This window comes from Scyliorhinus torazame, chromosome 3, assembly GCF_047496885.1.
Source record: "Scyliorhinus torazame isolate Kashiwa2021f chromosome 3, sScyTor2.1, whole genome shotgun sequence".
NCBI lineage: Eukaryota > Metazoa > Chordata > Chondrichthyes > Carcharhiniformes > Scyliorhinidae > Scyliorhinus > Scyliorhinus torazame.
Window position 1 is genome coordinate 73,647,607 of NC_092709.1, and position 18,651 is coordinate 73,666,257.

The 18,651-nt window shown below is 50.6% G+C and overlaps 1 protein-coding gene across 1 annotated transcript in view; it reads right to left on the reverse strand.

The window, feature by feature from the left end:
- Nucleotides 1-17,932, reverse strand: part of rbm46 (RNA binding motif protein 46) — a 155,873-nt gene extending 137,941 nt beyond the window's left edge. The window contains exon 1 of the mRNA XM_072495805.1: nucleotides 17,766-17,932. Coding sequence (XP_072351906.1) covers nucleotides 17,766-17,916 — 151 coding nt within the window. The 5' untranslated portion in view covers nucleotides 17,917-17,932. The remainder of the gene's footprint in view (nucleotides 1-17,765) is intronic.
- Nucleotides 17,933-18,651: the final 719 nt, after the last annotated feature.

The window sequence follows — 18,651 nt, forward strand, 5'->3', positions numbered from 1 at the left end:
ATTTTCGTGAAGACTGACACAATATATGTTCAGTGCTTTCACTATTTATTCCCCAGAATCACTCTCAAAGAGGACCCATGCTCGCTTCAGTTACTCTTTCCCTTTATTAATACCTTTATTATCGGATTTTATATTTCTAGCTGGCTTCAGCTCATGCTCCAATTTCTCTCTCCATACTAATTGTTATGGTCATTCTTTGCTAGTTTTTAAAACTTCTATTCAGCCTGTAATCTACCACTAATCTTTGCAGAATTCTTTCAATCAGATGGCTCCAATCTCCTAGAGCCTTTCTTTTTCACTGGAACGTATCTTTGCTGAATGTTATAAAATCGCCTAAATGTTTGCTTTGTAATTCTATTGACCTACCCCTTAACTCATTGTCGCAACTCACTTTTACTAGCTCCATTTTCATACCCTTGCAATATTTAAGTTTAAAACACTAATCTTCGATGCACTCTTCTCTTCCTCAAACTAAATGTGAAATTCAATGATGTTATGAGCACTGATACCCAAAAGCTCCTTTACTATGAGATTATTAATTAAACCTGGCTCATTGCACACTACTGTAGAACAGCCTGCTCTCTGGTTGGCTCTAGAACTTGCGGCTGTAAGAAATTGTCCCAAAACATGAACTCATCTTACAGATCCCCCTGGGTGGCTGGGGCAGAATAGGATAGCACCCTTGCATTACCTTTACTAATCTGATTTGTCCCATCTATATTTATATTAAAATCACCCAAGATTTTAGTGCCTTTCTTAGAAACACCGATTGTTTACAGCATCTTTACTATTAGGCCTATGAACCACTCCGACAACTTACTTCTTCTCTTTTCTCATTCCTTCCCTCAATTTATAAGAATTGTATATTTGACCTTTCGAACCAAGGTCATCGCTCACTACTGTCTTAATGTCATCCTCATCATCCTTTCCTAGCTTCTGCCCTCACAAAATCTAAAGTAACCTTGAATATTCAGATCCCAGCATTAGGCACACTGCAGCCATGACTCGAATGGTTATCACATCAACCATATTTATTTCTGTTTGAGCTGACAATTCCCTTGTTTTGAAGTCAAGCCGCAGCCATGAAGAAATTGAACTGTGGAAGAGACTGGAGGGGTGAATGGCCTATTCCTGCGAATATTTTCAATTTTTATCTCATCCACTATTTCAAATATCTTCTGTTTTTCTTGGGGAGCATCTTCTTGTTTGGTAAAGACATTTTTAAAATAAGTTTAGAGTACCCAAATATATTTTCCAATTAAGGAGCAATTTAGCATGGCCAATCCACCAATCTGCATATATTTGGGTTGTGCGGGTGAAACCATGCAGACACGGGGAGAATGTGCAACTACACACGGACAGTGACCCTGGGCTGGGTTCGAACCCGCGTCCTCAGTGCCGTACGCAGCAGTGCTAACCACTGTGCCGCCGTGCTGCCCTGATGTTTGGTAAAGACAGGTGCAACATCCTAATTTTCTATCTCAGCCATGTCCCTCCACTCCATATTTATAGGGCGCGATTCTCCGGAAAGATTTCTAAGTGTGGTAACAAGCGGAAAGGGCTTAAGTGGTTTCTCGGCACGCTACGGCAAGATCCCGATTTTGCCTACGGGAGTGGGCCGATTGCATTGCAAACACTTTAGCACCCGGCGCGTTTCTCATTTTCCGCCTCTCCCGCTATTCACAGACTCGTTTTGCTCGAGTGAGAGCACCCATGAGGCCAGAGAATCGTGCTCATATTCTCTTTTAGGTCCCTAATCATTCCCACTCTTTTTACCACCTTTTTATTATTTATATGTCTACACAATTTTGGATTCTATTTTATATTAGTCTGTTCCCATACATTCTCTTTGTTTTTTCACTTTCCCTCTGAACCTTCTAAATTCAGCCTGCTTCTCACTTAGTGTTATTCAACTAACATCTGACCATCCGCTAACCATTTCAGCTGACACGATGTTAGTTTCAAGAACTTCATCTGAGCATGACCAATGAAAGCCTGGGATTACTTCCAGCTGAATAGACATTAAGCAGCACCAGTTAGGTCTTTTTGCACCAGCTGAGTTTTGTTTCAGTGTTAGACATAGGCTTACAAGTGAGATGCTTTTGACTTACTGCTGTTTGCTGCTACTTAAAATCAAAGAAAACACCGATTCTGTGCCCACAGTAAGCTGGCTGTGACTGGAATGGCTCTTCAAATCACAGAATTTACAGTGCAGGAGGCCATTCGGCCCATCGAGTTTGCACCGGCCCTTGAAAAGAGCACCCTACCTAAGCCCGCACCTCCACCCTATCCCCACACTGCCACCCTATCCCCATCACCCACTGAAGGGAACCAGCTATTTCTTTTTTTTTTAAACAAACAATTTTGAGGTATTTTAGGCATATAGAAAAAGTGATATTGTACAGTACAAAAAAAAGTCAAGACACAAATTAAACATAGGTACCACGGCTTGCCACCTTCGGGCGAACCCTAGTAGCGAACCTCTCAAGGCGAACTTGACTTTCTCTAGGCCAAGAAAGCTCACCATGTCCGATAGCCATACCTCAGCCCTCGAGGGCTTTGGGTCCCTCCATGCTAACAGTATTCGTCGCCGGTCTACCAGGGAAGCAAAGGCCAGAACATCGGCCTCTCTCTCTTCCTGGACTCACGGGTCCTCCGAAACCCCAAAGATTGCCACCTCAGGGCTCATTACCACCCCAGTTTTCAATACCCGGGACATGACATCTGCGAATCCCTGCCAATACCCCGAGTTTAGGGCACGACCAGAACATGTGTACATGGTTAGCCGGCCCTCCGGCGCATCTAGCACACTTGTCCTCCAGCCCAAAGAATTTGCTCATCCGGGCCACCGTCATGTTGGCCCGGTGCAGGAGCTTAAACTGGATCATGCTGAGCCTGGCGCATGTTGCAGTCGTGTTTACTCTGCTCAGTGCTTCTGCCCAGACACCATCCTCCATCTACCCCACCCCCCCCCCCACCCACCCACCCTCAGCTCCCTTTAGTTCCTTGTAGACGTCGGAGACTCAACCCTCTCCCACCTCTCCCTTAGAAACTACCCTGTCCTTCGGCGGGAGACGTGGGAAGGACGGCACCAGTCTGCGTACAAAGTCCCACACCTGAAAGTATCTAAAGTCGTTCCCTCTTGCCAGCCCAAACTTCTCCTCCACCGCCCTCATGCTCGGAAAGCTCCCTTCCAGGAACAGATCCCCCATCCTTACAATCCTCACCCTCCTCCACAGTCGATAGCCCCCGTCCATGTTCCCCGGTGCAAATCGGTGGTTGCTGCAGATTGGGGTCCACACCGATGCTCTTACCTGCCCTACATGCCTCCTCCACTGGCCCCGGATACGAAGAGCTGCCACCACTATTGGGCTGGTGGAATACCGTGCCGGCAGAAGCGGCAGAGGCGCTGTGACCAGGGCTGCTAAGCTAGTGCCCCTGCACGAAGCAGCCTACATCCGCTCCCAAACCGACCCCACCATCCATTTCCTTATCATCGCTTTGTTGGCCGCCCAGTAATAGTTGCTGAAGTTCGGCCACGCCAGCCCCCTTTCTCCTCTGTTCCTTTCAAGCATCACCCTCTTCACCCTCGGGGACTTCCCTGCCCATACAAATCCCAGAATAATTTTATTCAGACTCTTAAAGAATGACCGCTTGATAAAGATGGGGAGACACTGAAAAATAAACAAGAACCTCGGGTGAATCGTCATCTTAACAGTCTGCACCCTCCCCACCAATGACAGCGGGAGTGCATCCCCACCTCCGGACCTCCTCCCTCACTCGTTCCACCAGTCGGGACAGGTTGAGCTTATGCAACTTGCTTGCCCCAGTCCCCTGCCACCTGAATCCCCAAATATCGAAAACTCTTCCCCCACTAGCCTGAACGGTAACCCCTTCAGCCTACTCTCCTGTCCCCTCGCCTGAATTACAAACAACTCGCTCTGAGCCATGTTCAGTTTGTATCCAGAGAACCGGCCAAATTCCCTCAGGGTTGCCATAATACCGTCCATCCCCACCATTGGGTCGGATACATATAACAGCAGATCGTCTGCATATAACGAGACTCTATGTTCCACTCTGCCCCGGACCAGCCCTTTCCAGCCCCTAGAAGCTCTCAGTGCAATTGCCAGCGGCTCTATGGCCAGCGCAAACAGCAGTGGGGAGAGAGGGCAGCACTGTCTTGTCCCACGGTGCAGTCTAAAGTAGTCCAATGTCGTCTTGTTCGTCCTTACACTCGCCTCCGGGGCCTGATCCAATAGTCTAACCCAGTCGATGAACCCCGCCCCAAACCCGAACCTAGTACCTCCCACAGATAATCCCACTCGACCTGGTCAAAAGCCTTTTCAGCATCCATGGCTACGACTATCTCTATCTCCCTACTTTCCGGGGGCATCATAATCACGTTGAGCAGCCTTCTTAGGTTGGCCACCAGCTGCCTCCCCTTTACAAACCCTATTTGGTCCTCCACAATTACATCCGGTGCACAGTCCTCAATTCTAGTCGCCAAAATCTTGGCCAGTAACTTGGCATCGACGTTGAGCAAAGAGATCGGCATGTATGACCCACAAGCCTCCGGGTCCTTTCCCGTTTCAGAATGAGCGAGATGGTGTCCTGCAACATCGTCGGGGGTAAACTCCCTCTGTCTCTTGCTTCATTAAAGACCCTGACCAGCACCGGCCCCACTATCCCGGCAGATTTTTTGTAGAACTCCACCGGATACCCGTCCGGCCCCGGGGCTTTACCCGACTGCATGACCTTCAGGCCCCCCAATACCTCTTTGATCCTGACCAGGGCCTCCAGTCCGTCCACTAACCCCCTCCCCACTCTTGGGAAGGTCAGTCCATCCAGGAATCACCTCATCACCCCCCCCCCCCCCCCCCGTCGGTTCCGAAGCGTACAGCTTCCTATAAAAGTCCCGAAGGACCTTGTTCAGCCTTGCCGGGTCACCCACCAGATTACCTTCCCCATCCATTACCCTCCCTATTTCCCTAGCCGCTTCCCTCTTCCTTAGTTGTCACGCAAGCATTCTACTGGCCTTCTCCCCATGCTCATAAATCGCGCCTTCTAAGCTGCTCTACAGCCTTGCCTGTAGTCAGCACCCTAAATTCGGCCTGCAACCTGTGTCGTTTGGAACCAGCTATTTCTGATAGGTAAATTGATTTAGCCATTTTAATGTAAATACTAAAGACCAGTTTGAAATCCATTTTAAAATGGATTTCATCATAAGACTTCAAGCATAACTTTAGATTACAAAAACACAGCTTGCAGCAACAAAAGAAAGAATTTGAAACATCTACAGGCTAGCTAGAAGCTAATGCAACATTTTTACTGAAAGGTTAAATTGACATTATAAACTGTCCATTGTTCTAATGAACAGTCTTGCAAAAGTTTAAATCAGTTTCATTACCACGATCTGATCAAGGTCAAAATAAGCACCATGCCAACATGACTCTACCATTGTACAGAATATAGCAGTCAGCAGAAAAAACAGCAGAAACCAGAGCTGATTAAAAGTATAACTCACATTCCAACACACGACAAGCATCTAAAAAGCAACATATCTACAGCTATGTTGCACATTGATGATTGACAACTGACCATCCAACCAAATGCATTTGAGATTCATCCAAGTCAATCAGCACATTACAAGGGTAGGTGAACGACATTAAATTGTATCCGGCTGAGCCTGGTGCATGATGTGGATGCATTGATTCTACTCAACGCATCCGCCCAGAGACCATCCTCTATCTCTCCTCCTAACTCTTCTTCCCATTTGTGTTTCAGCTCCTCAGTCCGCGTTTCCTCTGACCCCATGAGTTCTTTATAGATATCCGAAACCCTCCCCTCTCCCACCCATACACTGGAAACTACCTTGTCCTATATCCCCCTTGGTGGTAGGAGCAAGAAGGTTGAGACCTGCCTGCGTAGGATGTCCTGCGCCTGCAGGTACCTAAACACATTCCCTCCCGTCAATTAAAATTTTTCCTCACGCTCCCTCAGGCTGGGAAAGCTCCCCTCCATGAACAGATCTCCCATCCTCTCGATCCCTGCTCTTTGCCATCTCCGAAACCCTTCATCCAGCCTCCCCAGGGAAACCGATGATTATTGCAGATTGGAAACCAGACCAATGCTCCCTCTGCTCCCACATGTTTCCTCCATTGCTCCCAGACTCCCAAGCTCGCCACCATCACGGGGCTGGTGGAGTAACGTGCGGGTGGGAACATGCCCCCAAACTCGTGCCCTTACATGATGCCGCCTCTACTCGTTCCCACACCGACCATCACCCCACCACCCACTTCCTAATCATGGCTATATTTGCCGCCCAATAATAATTGCTAAAGTTCAGCAGCGTCAGCCCGCCTCCCCGCCCCCCCCCCCCCCCCCCCAACGCTCCAGCACCCCTTTTACTCGCGGGTTCTTGCCCGCCCATACAAAGCCAGAGATCACCTTGTTGACCAGTTTAAAAAAGGCGCCTGTAATAAAGATGGGGAGACACTCAAAAAACAAACAGGAATCTCGGGAGGACCCTCCCAGCCAGTGCTAGCGGGAGCATGTCCCATCTTCGGAAGTCTTCCTTCATTTGGTTCACCAGTTGGGTCAAATTTAGCTTATGTAGCCGTTCCCATTCCCGTGCCACCTGGATGCCTAGATAACGAAATCTTCCCCCTACCACTCTAACCGGCAACTCCCCCAGTCGCCTCTCCTTCCACCTTGCCTGGATCGCGAACATCTCACTTTTCCCCATGTTCAATTTATAACCCGAAAACTGGCCAAATTTCCCCAGAATCCTCAATTTCCCCTATCCCCTCTAGTGGGTCAGAAACATATAGGAGCACGTCATCTGCGTATAGCGAGACTCTTGTGTTCCACCCCTCCCCGAACCAGCCCCTTGAGGCTCTCAGCGCAATTGCCAACGGCTCTATAGCCAGCGCAAACAGCAGTGGGGAAAGGGGGCATCCCTGCCTCGTCCCCCGGTGCAGCCGAAAATAGCCCGATGTCAACCTGTTCATCCGTACACTCGCCGCTGGCGCCTGATACAGCAGCCTAACCCAGTCGATGAAGCCCCGTCCAAACCCAAACCGCCCCAGCACCTCCCACAGGTAGGTCCATTCCACCCGATCAAATGCCTTCTCAGCGTCCATTGCGACCACTACCTCCACGTCACCACCCTCTGGGGGCATCATGATCACATTCAACAGTCTTCTAACGTTGACCGCCAACTGCCTGCCCTTAACAAATCCCGTCGGGTCCTCGCCAATCACATCTGGAACGCAGTCTTCGAACTTAGAGGACAAGATTTTGGCCAACAATTTGGTGTCAACATGTAATAAGGAGATCGGTCTGTAGGACCCGCATAGCTCCGGGTCCTTCTCCCGCTTCAAGATCAGTGAGATCGTGGCCGGTGACATCGTTGGGGGAAGAACCCCTCGCTCCCTTGCCTCATCAAAAGTCCTCATCAGCAGCAACCCCAGCATCCCAGAGAACTTTTTATAAAACTCCACTGGGAACCCGTCCGGTCCCAGGGCTTTACCTGCATGGCCTTCAGCCCTTCTGCTATTTCTTCCATCCCGCTCGGGGCCCCCAGCCCTTCTACCACCTTGGGAGCCTCAGCACCCCCTAAGAATTGCCTCATCCCCACCGGCCCAGCTGGGGGTTCCGACTCATATAGCCTGCTATGAAACTCCTTGAACGCCCTGTTAACCCCTGTTGAATCTCCGACCAAGTTCCCGTCTCTGTCCTTCGCTTTCCCCAGTAAGAAGTCTTACAACACCAGGTTAAAGTCCAACAGGTTTGTTTTGACATCGACACAAACCGGTTGGACTTTAACCTGGTGTTGTAAGACTTCTTACTGTGCTCACCCCAGTCCAACGCCGGCATCTCCACATCTTCACTTTCCCAATCTCCCTGGCTGCCTCCCTCTTTCTGAGCAGCTGCACAAGTATTCTGCTGGCCTTCTATCCATATTCATATATCGCCCCCCTCGCCTTCCTCAGCTGCTCTACCGCCTTCCCTGTAGTTAACAAGCTAAACACCACCTGTAGCCTCCATCGTTCCCTTAAAAGCCCTGCCTCTGGGGTCTGAGCATATCTCCTGTCGACCAGAGATATTTCCCCTATCAGTCGATCCGTCTCTGCCCTATCTATCGTCTCCCTGTGGGCCCGTATCAAAATCAGCTCCCCTCTGACCACCGCGTTCAGCGACTCCTAGACCATTGCAGCTGAGACTTCCCATGTCATTAACTTCCAGATAGTTTTGGATACATTTCCTCACTCACCCCCGCACACCACCTGATCCGCTAACAGTCCGACATCCAATCTCCAATGCGGACGTTGGCCACCCTCCTTGCTCACCTGTAAGTCCACCCAGTGCAGGGTATGATCCGAGACCGTGATCGCTGAATACTCAGTGTCCACTACCCTCGTCAGTAAAGTCCTGTTCAAAATGAAAAAGTCGATCCGGGAGTACACGTTATGTACGTGTGAGTAGAAAGAGAACTCCTTCACTCTTGGCCGCCCCAACCTCCATGGGTCCACTCCCATCTGCTCCATAAACCACTTTAGCTCCTTTGCCATTGCTGGCGCCCTGCCTGTCCTTGAGCTCGACCAGTCTAGCCTTGGGTCAATGACTGTGTTAAAGTGCCCGCCCCCCCATGACCAACTTATGCGAGTCCAGGTCCGGGATCTTCCCCAACATTCTCCTTATGAAGTCCACATCAGCCCAGTTCGGCGTGTAAACGTTCACGAGTACCACCGGCAGCCCTTCCAGCTTCCCACTAACCATGATGTAACGACCTCACACATCCGCAACTATTCTTCCCGCCTCAAATGACACTCGCTTATTAATCAGGATCGCAACCCCTCTAATCTTAAGAGTCCAGCCCCAAGTGAAATACCTGCCCGACACATCCCTTCCGTAATCTAGTCTGATCTGTTATCCTAAGATGCGTCTGTTGTAACATCTGCCTTCAATCCCCTCAAATGCGCGAACACGCGTGCCCTCTTAACCGTCCCATTTAACCCTCTAACGTTCCATGTGATCAGCCTGGTCAGGGGGCTTCCCATTCCCATCCCCCCCCCCCCCCCCCTCGGCCGATCAGCCATCACCTTTCTTAGGCCAGTCTCCAGCTCACGCCCCGCGACCCGCAGGCCCGCCCCCAGGCAACCTCCGTCCCTGACATCCCTTTTGTTCCCCAGCAACAGTCCCTCCCCCGTCAGCAGTGCAATTCCCCCCCCCCCTAAATAACAGCACAGTAAAAACAGCCCCCTTCAATAAACATAACATCTGCTCACCCCCCACTGCGCTTCCGTGAACCAGCCCGCCCAGCTAGCTTGGTAGCCCCCACCCATGGCGCCAAACATTTTCCCACCTATTGTCCCCCCAACCCCACCCCACCCCCGTCTCCCCCCACTTCCCTCCCCCGCTCGGACACACATATGCAAGAGAAAACATTCCCAGCCCAGTTAACAGAAGGAAACAAAAAGAAAAACCCCACTTTGAAAATTCTCACCTCCATTCCCCACCAGTGCAAATGCAAACTTTAACTTACACAAATACACGGCAGCTCCAAGATTGATACATAAGGCATTACTAATATAGTCCAAAAACAAAAACATTTTTAACGTGAACACTGCAGCAAAGTTCAAACACCTCAGTCTCCTGCCAGCCCTTTCCTTCTGGCGAAGTCCATCGCTTCCTCGGGCGACTCAAAGTAAAAATGTTGCTCCTCATAGGTGACCCAAAGACGGGCCGGATACAGCAGTCCAAACTTCACCTTCTCCTTGAAAAGGGTCGACTTTACTTGATTGAACCCCGCTCTTTTCCTGGCTACATCCGCGCTCAGGTCTTGGTAAATGTGCAGGATGCTGTTCTCCCACTTACGGCTCAGTGTCTGCCTGCCCCACTGTAAAATACGCTCCTTGTCCAGGTACCTGTGCAATCTCACCACCATCACCCTGGGGGGGGGCACACCTACACGCGGCTTCTTCGCTAGTGCTGTGTGCGCCCTGTCCACCTCAAAGTGTCGGGTGAATGTCCCATCCCCCATTAGCTTCTAGAGCATACCCGCTATATATGCCCCTGCATCCACTCCATCGGAGCCCTCCGGGAGACCAACGATCCTCAAGTTCTGCCGGCGGGACCTATTCTCTAGATCCTCCACCGTCTCCTGGAGCCTTTTCTGCTGGTCTCTCAGCATCCCCACCTCCACCTCCATTGCTGTTTGGTGTTCCTCATCCTCGGTCAGTGCGCCTTCTCTTTCTGGATAGCCCAATCCGGAGCATCCAATCTCGGTCCCAGCCGAGCAATCGATTCCCTAATCGGGTCCAGGCATTCCTGTTTCTGCTTGGCGAAGCCCTCTTGAATAAACTTCATCAACTGCTCAGTCGACCGCTGGGTCGTCGAGCCAGGACTCTGGTCGTCCGCCATGCTTTTTCCTGCTGCAGCTTCAACCCAGGCCTTCCCTGTTCGCCTATTTCTTCCTTTGCGAGCACTCTGGTCTGCCTATCCATGTATTGGTGTGGGATTCCTCCTCACAGTCGCGTCCACTATCAATTTTCCAAGTAAAATCCAAGAAAAAAATCAGGGAAAAGGTCCGACCCAAGTGGGAGCCACCACATGTGCAACCTACTCCATCATGGCACCACCGGAAGTCCCCCACCTCGAACATATTGGATTGGATTTGTTTATTGTCACGTGTACCAAGGTACAGTGAAAAGTAATTTTCTGCGAGCAGCTCAACAGATCATTAAGTACATGAGAAGAAAAGGGAATAAAAGAAAATACATAATAGGGCAACACAACATATACAATGTAACTACATAAGCACTGGCATCGGATGAAGCATACAGGGTGTAGTGTTAATGAGGTCAGTCCATAAGAGGGTCATTTAGGAGTCTGGTGGCAGTGGGGAAGAGTCTGTTCGTGCGTGTTCTCAGACTTCTGTATCTTCTGCCCGAGTGAGTAAGCCGGGTGGGAGAGATCTTTGATTATGCTGCCCGCTTTCCCCAGGCAGCGGGAGATGTAGATGGAGTCAATGGATGGGAGGCAGGTTCGTGATGGACTGGGCGGTGTTCACGACTCTCTGAAGTTTCTTGCGGTCCTGGGCCGAGCAGTTGCCATACCAGGCTGTGATGCAGCCAGATAGGATGCTTTCTATGGTGCATCTGTAAAAGTTGGTAAGCGTTAATGTGGACATGCCAAATTTCCTTAGTTTCCTGAGGAAGTATAGGCGCTGTTGTGCTTTCTTGGTGGTAGCGTCGACATTGGTGGACCAGGACAAATTTTCGGAGATGTGCACCCCTAGGAATTTGAAACAGCTAACCATCTCCACCTCGGCCCCGTTGATGCGGACAGGGGTGTGTACAGTACTTTGCTTCCTGAAGTCAATTACCAGCTCTTTAGTTTAGCTGGCATTGAGGGAGAGATTGTTGTCGCTACAACACTCCACTAGATTCTCTATCTCCCTCCTGTATTCGGACTCGTCGTTATTCGAGATCCGGCCCACTATGGTCATATCATCAGCAAACTTGTAGATGGAGTTGGTGAACGCCGTCAGTCAGAGCATGCAGAAGCCGTGCAGGTCGTTCCATCTATTCATGAAAAGTACACTGTTTTCTCCCTCAGGAGGAACAAGCAGGAATCATGAGCATGTGGCTTTACTGGGACAGCAGAATTCCCAATCTTGATTAATAAGGAGATCAGGGGTTATGAGGAGAAGGCAGGAGAAAGGGGATGAGAAACATATCAGCCATGATTGAATGGCAGGGCAGACTCGATAGGCCAAATGGCCTAATTCTGCTCCTACATCTTATGGTCTAAGACAGCATCAACCATATATAAATGCCGGTCCTCATGACAACAGGGAGAGATATGGGAGCCACGAGGGCTACCAGTCTACAAGTGTGCAGCTATTGTGTGGCAACCATGGCCCGACGAGCATGTTGGTCATGCATTTCATCAGATCAGTAGCCAACATACATTCATCCTGTACTAGGCCGATCTTCAGGCAACCACAAATAATCAGAGGCTAGTTACTCAGGAACTAAGGTGACCTCCTGTATGTATGCTTGATTAATTTGTACGTCCATGCAGTGCTGCAGCTATGATTACATCATGAAGACTGCTGATTCTCCCCAAGGGAGACCATAGATGGACATGCGACTGACCTCAATTATCAAGGGTTTCTTTGAACTGTACCACCTCAGCATGCTCAGTTAATGTTTCAGGTCATGGACACAAATGGTTCTGATGAAAAGGTCCATAACTTGAAATGTTAACTCTTTCTCTTTCCATAAATATTGCCCAACAGGATGACAATTTTCAGCATTTAAAAATGTTTTCATATTATTATTGTTGTTCATGGCAATCAACTAGCCCAGCTGTAATGGTTCCATACATTCACTCACTGTTAAGTAAAGCAACTTAATGATTTCTATATGGTCTGGTCATGCCAGGTGCTTCCTCCATTCACCTTTAAAAGGTTGAAAAAACACGTTCAGAAATCACTGATGTTCAACTCAGATTTCATGGTTACGATTATTACTGTTAAATTTTATGATGTACATTCAAATTTTGTGCATGTACCGTCAATTACCACGAGACGAGAATGGTGGAACAATCGAGGCTTTATTGAACAAGCTGTTGTGCCTCCAGTAGCTAGAACCAGAATGGCTGCAGCGCAGGGGAGCACACTCTTTTATACGCCGCCTGCTGGGGTGGAGCCAGCAGGCAGGGATTTACCGTCGTACCTGTAATATACGGGCAATGCCGTAATACATACAATATACCACTAGTGGTGTTTACCACATTCACCCCCTGTTAAAGAAAGAGTCCGGCGGGGGCGATGGAAACATTACAAGTTAAGTCTGGCGGGGGCTTTGAGCCTCCGCCGTGATAGCCTCAGTCCTGGTGGTGATGTGGGCGCCGACCTAGTCACCTGCGACTCTGGAAGCGTATTGTCCTCGTCTTCGTCACCAAAGTGGATCAAGTGGCAGGACGGATCCTGCTGGGGTGGGGGCTGCGGTGAGGTTCGCTGGAGGGAGGGTGAGTGGCGCAGGGGTGAATGAGGCAACTGGGGGGGGGGGGGGGGGGGGGGGGGGGGAGCGGTGTCAGGTCAGGGGTCATGGGTGGAGACCCAGCGGGTGCCAGGTCCCGAAGGGAGACGGTGTCTTGGCGCCCATCGGTGTGTGCCACGTAGGCATACTGCGGGTTTGCATGTAGGAGGTGGACTTTCTTGACCAGGGGGTCCAATTAATGGCTCCGCACATGCTTCCGGAGGAGGATGGGTCCTGGAACGGTCAGCCATATTGTGAGCGAGACCCTGGAGGTGAGCTTCCTGGGGAAGGCAAACACGTTCATGAGGGGTCTCATTAGTGGTGGTGCAAAGGAGCGACCGGATGGAGTGGAGCGCGTCAGGAAGCACATCCTGCCAGTGGGAAACCAGGAGATTTTTAAACCGCAGGGCCAGAAGGACGACCTTCCAGACCATCCCGTTCTCCCTCTCCACCTGCCCGTTTCCCCAGGGGTTGTAGCTGGTCGTCCTGCTCGAGGCGATGCCCTTGCTGAGCAGGAACGAACGCAACTCATCGCTCATGAAACAGGATCCCCGATCGCTGTGGATGTAGGTGGGGAAACCGAACAGAGTGAAGATGCTGTACAGGGCTTTAATTACCGTGCCAGAAGTCATGTCGGGGCATGGGATGGCGAAGGGGAACCGGGAGAACTCATCAACAACGTTGAGGAAGTACACACTGCGGTCGGTGGAGGTGAGGGGCTGTTTGAAGTCCATGCTGAGGCGTTCAAAGGGACGGGAGGATTTCACCAGGTGTGCTCTATCTGGCCGGTAGAAGTGCAGCTTGCACTCTGCTCAGACTTGGCAGTTTCTGGTGACGGTCCTGATCTCCTCAATGGAGTAGGGCAGGTTGCAGGCCTTGACAAAATGGAAGAACCGGGTGACCCCCGGGTGGCAGAGGTCATAGTGGAGAGCCCGGGCTCATTGAGCTTCGCCGGACGATACAAGATCTCATAGTTGTAGGTGGAGAGCTCGATCCTCCACCTCAAGATCTTGTCATTTTTGATCTTGCCCCGCTGTGTATTATTAAACATGAAGGCAACCGACTGTTGGTCAGTGAGGAGAGTGAATCTCCTGCCGGCCAGGTAATGCCTCCAACACCGCACAGCTCCCACAATGGCTTGGGCCTCATTCTCAACAGAGGATTTCCGAATTTCGGAGGCATGGAGGGTGCGGGAAAGAAAGCCACGGGCCTGCCCGTCTGGTTGAAGGTGGCAGCCAGAGCCACGTCCAATGCATCGCTCCCCACTTGGAAAGGGAGGGACACGTCGACCACGTGCATCGTGGCCTTGGCGATGTCCGCCTTGATGTGGTTGAAGGCCTGGCGGGCCTCAGCCGTCAGGGGAAAAAGTGCGCATGTGATGAGTGGTCGGGCCTCGTCTGCATAAATAGGGACCCACTGGGCGTTATAGGAGAAAAACCACAGGCAACGTTTCAGGGCCTTGGGGCAGTGGGGAAGAGGGAGTTCCAGGAGGGGGCGCATGCGGTCGGGGTCAGGCCCTAGGACTCCATTTTACACTACATAGCCAAGGGTGGCTAAGTGGTTGGTGCGGAACACGCATTTCTCTTTATTGTAGGTGAGGTTAAGGAGTTTGGTGGTATGGAGGAATTTTGATGTTTGCGTCGTGGTCCTGCTGATCGTGGCCGCAGATGATGACGTTATCTAGGTAAGGGAATGTGGCCCACAGCCCGTACTGATCAACCATTCGGTCCATCTCTCGCTGGAAGACCAAGACCCCATTGGTGACGCCGAAAGGAACCCTAAGGAAGTGATAGAGGCGGTCATCTGCTACGAACGCAGTGTATTGGCGGTCCTCCGGGCGGATGGGGAGCTGGTGGTAGGCGGACTTCAAGTCTACGGTGGAAAAGACTCGATACTGTGCAATCTGATTGACCATGTCAGATATGCATGGGAGGGGGTACGCATCGAGCTGCTTGTACCGATTGATGGTCTGACTGTAGTCAATGACCATCCTGTGTTTCTCCCCAGTTTTCACTACCACTGCTTGAGCTCTCCAGGGGCTCTTGCTGGCCTCGATGGTCCCCTCCCGCAGAAGCCGTTGGACCTCCGGCCTGATGAAGGTCCTGTCCTGCACACTGTGCCATCTGCTCCTAGTGGCAACGGGTTTGCAGTCTGGGGTGAGTTCGCAAACAGGGAAGGTGGATCGACTTTAAGGGTCGTGAGGCCGCAGACTGAGGGGGGTAGGGGTCCGCCGAATTTCAAAGTCAGTCTTTGGAGATGGCACTGAAAATCCAGGCCGAGCAACAGGGCAGCGCATAGGTGGGACGTAGAGCCGGAAGTTGGTGAACTCTACGCCCTGGACGGTGAGGGTTGCGATACAGTACCCCCGGATTTCAACGGAATGGGATCTGGAGGCCAGGCAGATTTTCTGGGTGACGGGGTGTACCGGGAGGGAGCAGCGCCTTACCATAGTGGGGTGGATGAAATTCCCTGTGCTCCCGGAGTCAAAGAGGCAGGTTGTCTCGTGCCCATTGATCTTCACCGTCGTCGTAGCAGTCGCGAGGTTGCGGGGCTGAGACTAATCCAGGGCGATGGAGGCGAGCTGCGGAAGATGCCGGGAGGTCCTGGGCTGATCAGCGGTGGCGGAGGTAGCAGTAGGTGGCGAACGTCCAGACGAGCAGGGGTCCTGAGGCACAGTCCAAAATGGCGCCGAAGATGGCGGCGCCCACGGGGCGCATATGGTGGGCGGCATCAAAGATGGCGGAGGCAACGGGCCACACGTGGCTTGCGGTGGGGAAGATGGCAGCGCCCACAGGCCGCACGTGGCTTGCGGAGGGGAAGATGGCAGCGCCCACGGGCCGCACGTGGCTTGCGGAGGGGAAGATGGCGGCGCCCCTGGATCGCACGTGGGGGGTGTAGAAATGCCGAGTCTGGAAACAGCGGCGACCGACCGGGCCTGGCAACCGGAAACAAAGTGCTCTTTCTTCACACACCCATTGCAGGTCGCGCTCCGCTCCGTGCAGCGCTGCCTGGGGTGTTTGCTTTGTCCACACAAATAACACTTGGGGCCCCCAGAGTTGGCTAGCTGCCGCGCGGCGCAGGCTTGCGGTGAGCTGGAATCGGCAGCTGGTGGGGCCACGATGCCCACGAGGGTGCCGTGCGGTCGGGGGTGTCGGACTGCAGGTTACGGGAGGCCACTTTTAATAAATTAGCAAGCTGCCTAGTCTCCGTGAAATTGTGCGTACCCCCTTCCAATAGTCGCTGGCGGATGTACGTAGACTTCATGCCCGTGGCATAAGCGTCTCTAATTAAAAGTTTGGTGTGTTGGGACTGCCGAAACTGCCTGGCAGTCACAGTTCCTACCGAGGATCTGTAGGGTCCATAAGAAATCATCCAGAGTCTCCCCAGGGAGTTGCTGTCTTGTGGCCAGGAGGTGCCTGGCGTACACTTGATTCACCGGTTTAACGTAATGTCCCTTCAGGAGCACTTCAGGAGCGTCATTGCTTCTGAGTAGGTGGGCGCATCCCGGATGAGGGGGAAAATGTCAGGGCTCACCCGTGAGTAGAGTACTTGGAGCTTCTGCGAGTCCGAGGGTTCTTCAGTGGCTACTCTGAGGTAGCCTTCGAAGCAGGCTAGCCAGTGGTCGAAGGTTGGCTGCGTGAGGGCTCAACTGCAGGCGATCATGCTTGATGAGGAAATCCATCTTTTAAAATCTGGTTCAATAAATTGATATACCGTCAATTACCACGAGACGAGAATGGTGGAACAATCGAGGCTTTATTGAACAAGATGTTGTGCCTCCTGTAACTGGAACCAGAAAGGCTGCAGCGCAGGAGAGCACACTTTTATACGCCGCCTGCTGGGCGGAGTCAGCAGGCAGGGATTTACCGTCGTACCTGTAATATACGGGCAGTGCCGTAATACATACAATATACCACTAGTGGTGTTTACCACAGTGCAATACAGGCACGCCTCAAGAAATAATCGGACATTGAAGTTGTACCACGCTATCCAAAGGAACATCAAAGCCAAGAACAGGTACATACTCTGGGAGAAGAGAATATGAGCAAAATGCACAAGTAGTGTTATGGACTCACCACCACAGAGAAATTATGTTCCTTACCACAAACTCCAGCAAGATCAGTGCTAGAAAGAACCAGCAGATACAATCCTAGACAATGTAATGCATGTATTGTTGGAGCTAAAATCTTATAAGAAATGATTCCATCTTCAATTATCCATGGAATTTTCATGGAGGTTCTTTAATTTTCACCATTTATGCTGTTTAAAACCAAAGCAAAGTTACGGTGCAGAAAAAGGCCATTCAGACACATGTCAGCACTGGCCAAAAAAGAGAAAAAAGAAACTATCTGCTCATTTTTAACCCACTTTCAGTACCTGGTCTTGCAGGTTACAGCACTCTTTGCAGATCCAGGTAACTTTTAAATGAGTTATGAGTTCAAGCTTCAACCACCAACTTAGGCAATTAATTCCAGGTGCCTACCACCTTCTGGGTGAATAAGTTTTCCCTCGTGTCTCCTCTAATCCTTCTAATAATCACCTTACATCTATGGCCCCTGGTAATTAACCCCTAAGCTAGTGGAATCCTGTCTCCCCTATCTAGACACCTCAATTTTGTACACTGTAGTTTTTCTGTCAATCTGTTGAAGTTTAAGTTGGCAAATTGAGAACCTTACAGACATTCCAGCACCAATTTTCACAATTTACTCCTACCTGGTGGTGGTCCACCGAACTTCCTTTGTCCATTTTCTTGTATCATAGTATAGCCTGTCTGCTCCATCAAAGCAAGTAGTGCAGCTTCATTCTGGGTCACGGAACCAAGTTTATTGGAACCATTTGTCATGTCCAAGCTTTCTGCTGTCATGGTCACAAAGGGTACTTTGAATCTATATGACAAAACAATAATAAACATGTTATATCTCACAAAATGTTCCCACACTTCTGATTTACACATAATTTAGAATAACTTAAGTAAAATATTAATACTTCCAAGTTAAACTGGAAGCTATTGTATAATCCTACACTTGTGAACTGTATATACAAGTGGTTGATTTGTTGCGAATTATCTATGAACTGGACCAGCCGTAACTGTTGTGGCTACAAAAGCAAGTCAGAGACTGGGAATTCTGGAGAGAGTAACTCACCTCCCGACTCCACAAAGCCTGCCCATCATGTAGAAGACACAAGTCAGGAGTACAATGAAATAATCTCCACTTGCCTGGAGAGTGCAGTTCCAACAGCACTCAAAATCTCAACACCATCCAGGACATCACTGATGCTTGATTGGCACCTCATCCACCACCTTAAACATTCACTCCTGCCACCACTAAAGCAAAGCCACTTCAGTGTGTACCATCTACAAGATGCACTGTGACAACTCCCCAAGGTTCCTTCAAGAGCACTTACCAAATACACGACCTCGACCACTTAGAAAGACAAGGGCAGCAGAAGCACGGAATTCCACCAAATGCACGTTCCCTCCAAGTCACACACCTTCCTGCCTTGGAACTAGATCGCCATTCCTTCATCATCACTCGGTCAAAATCCTGGAACTGTCCTCCTAACAGGTCTATGGGTGTTCTGACAACATAGACTGCAG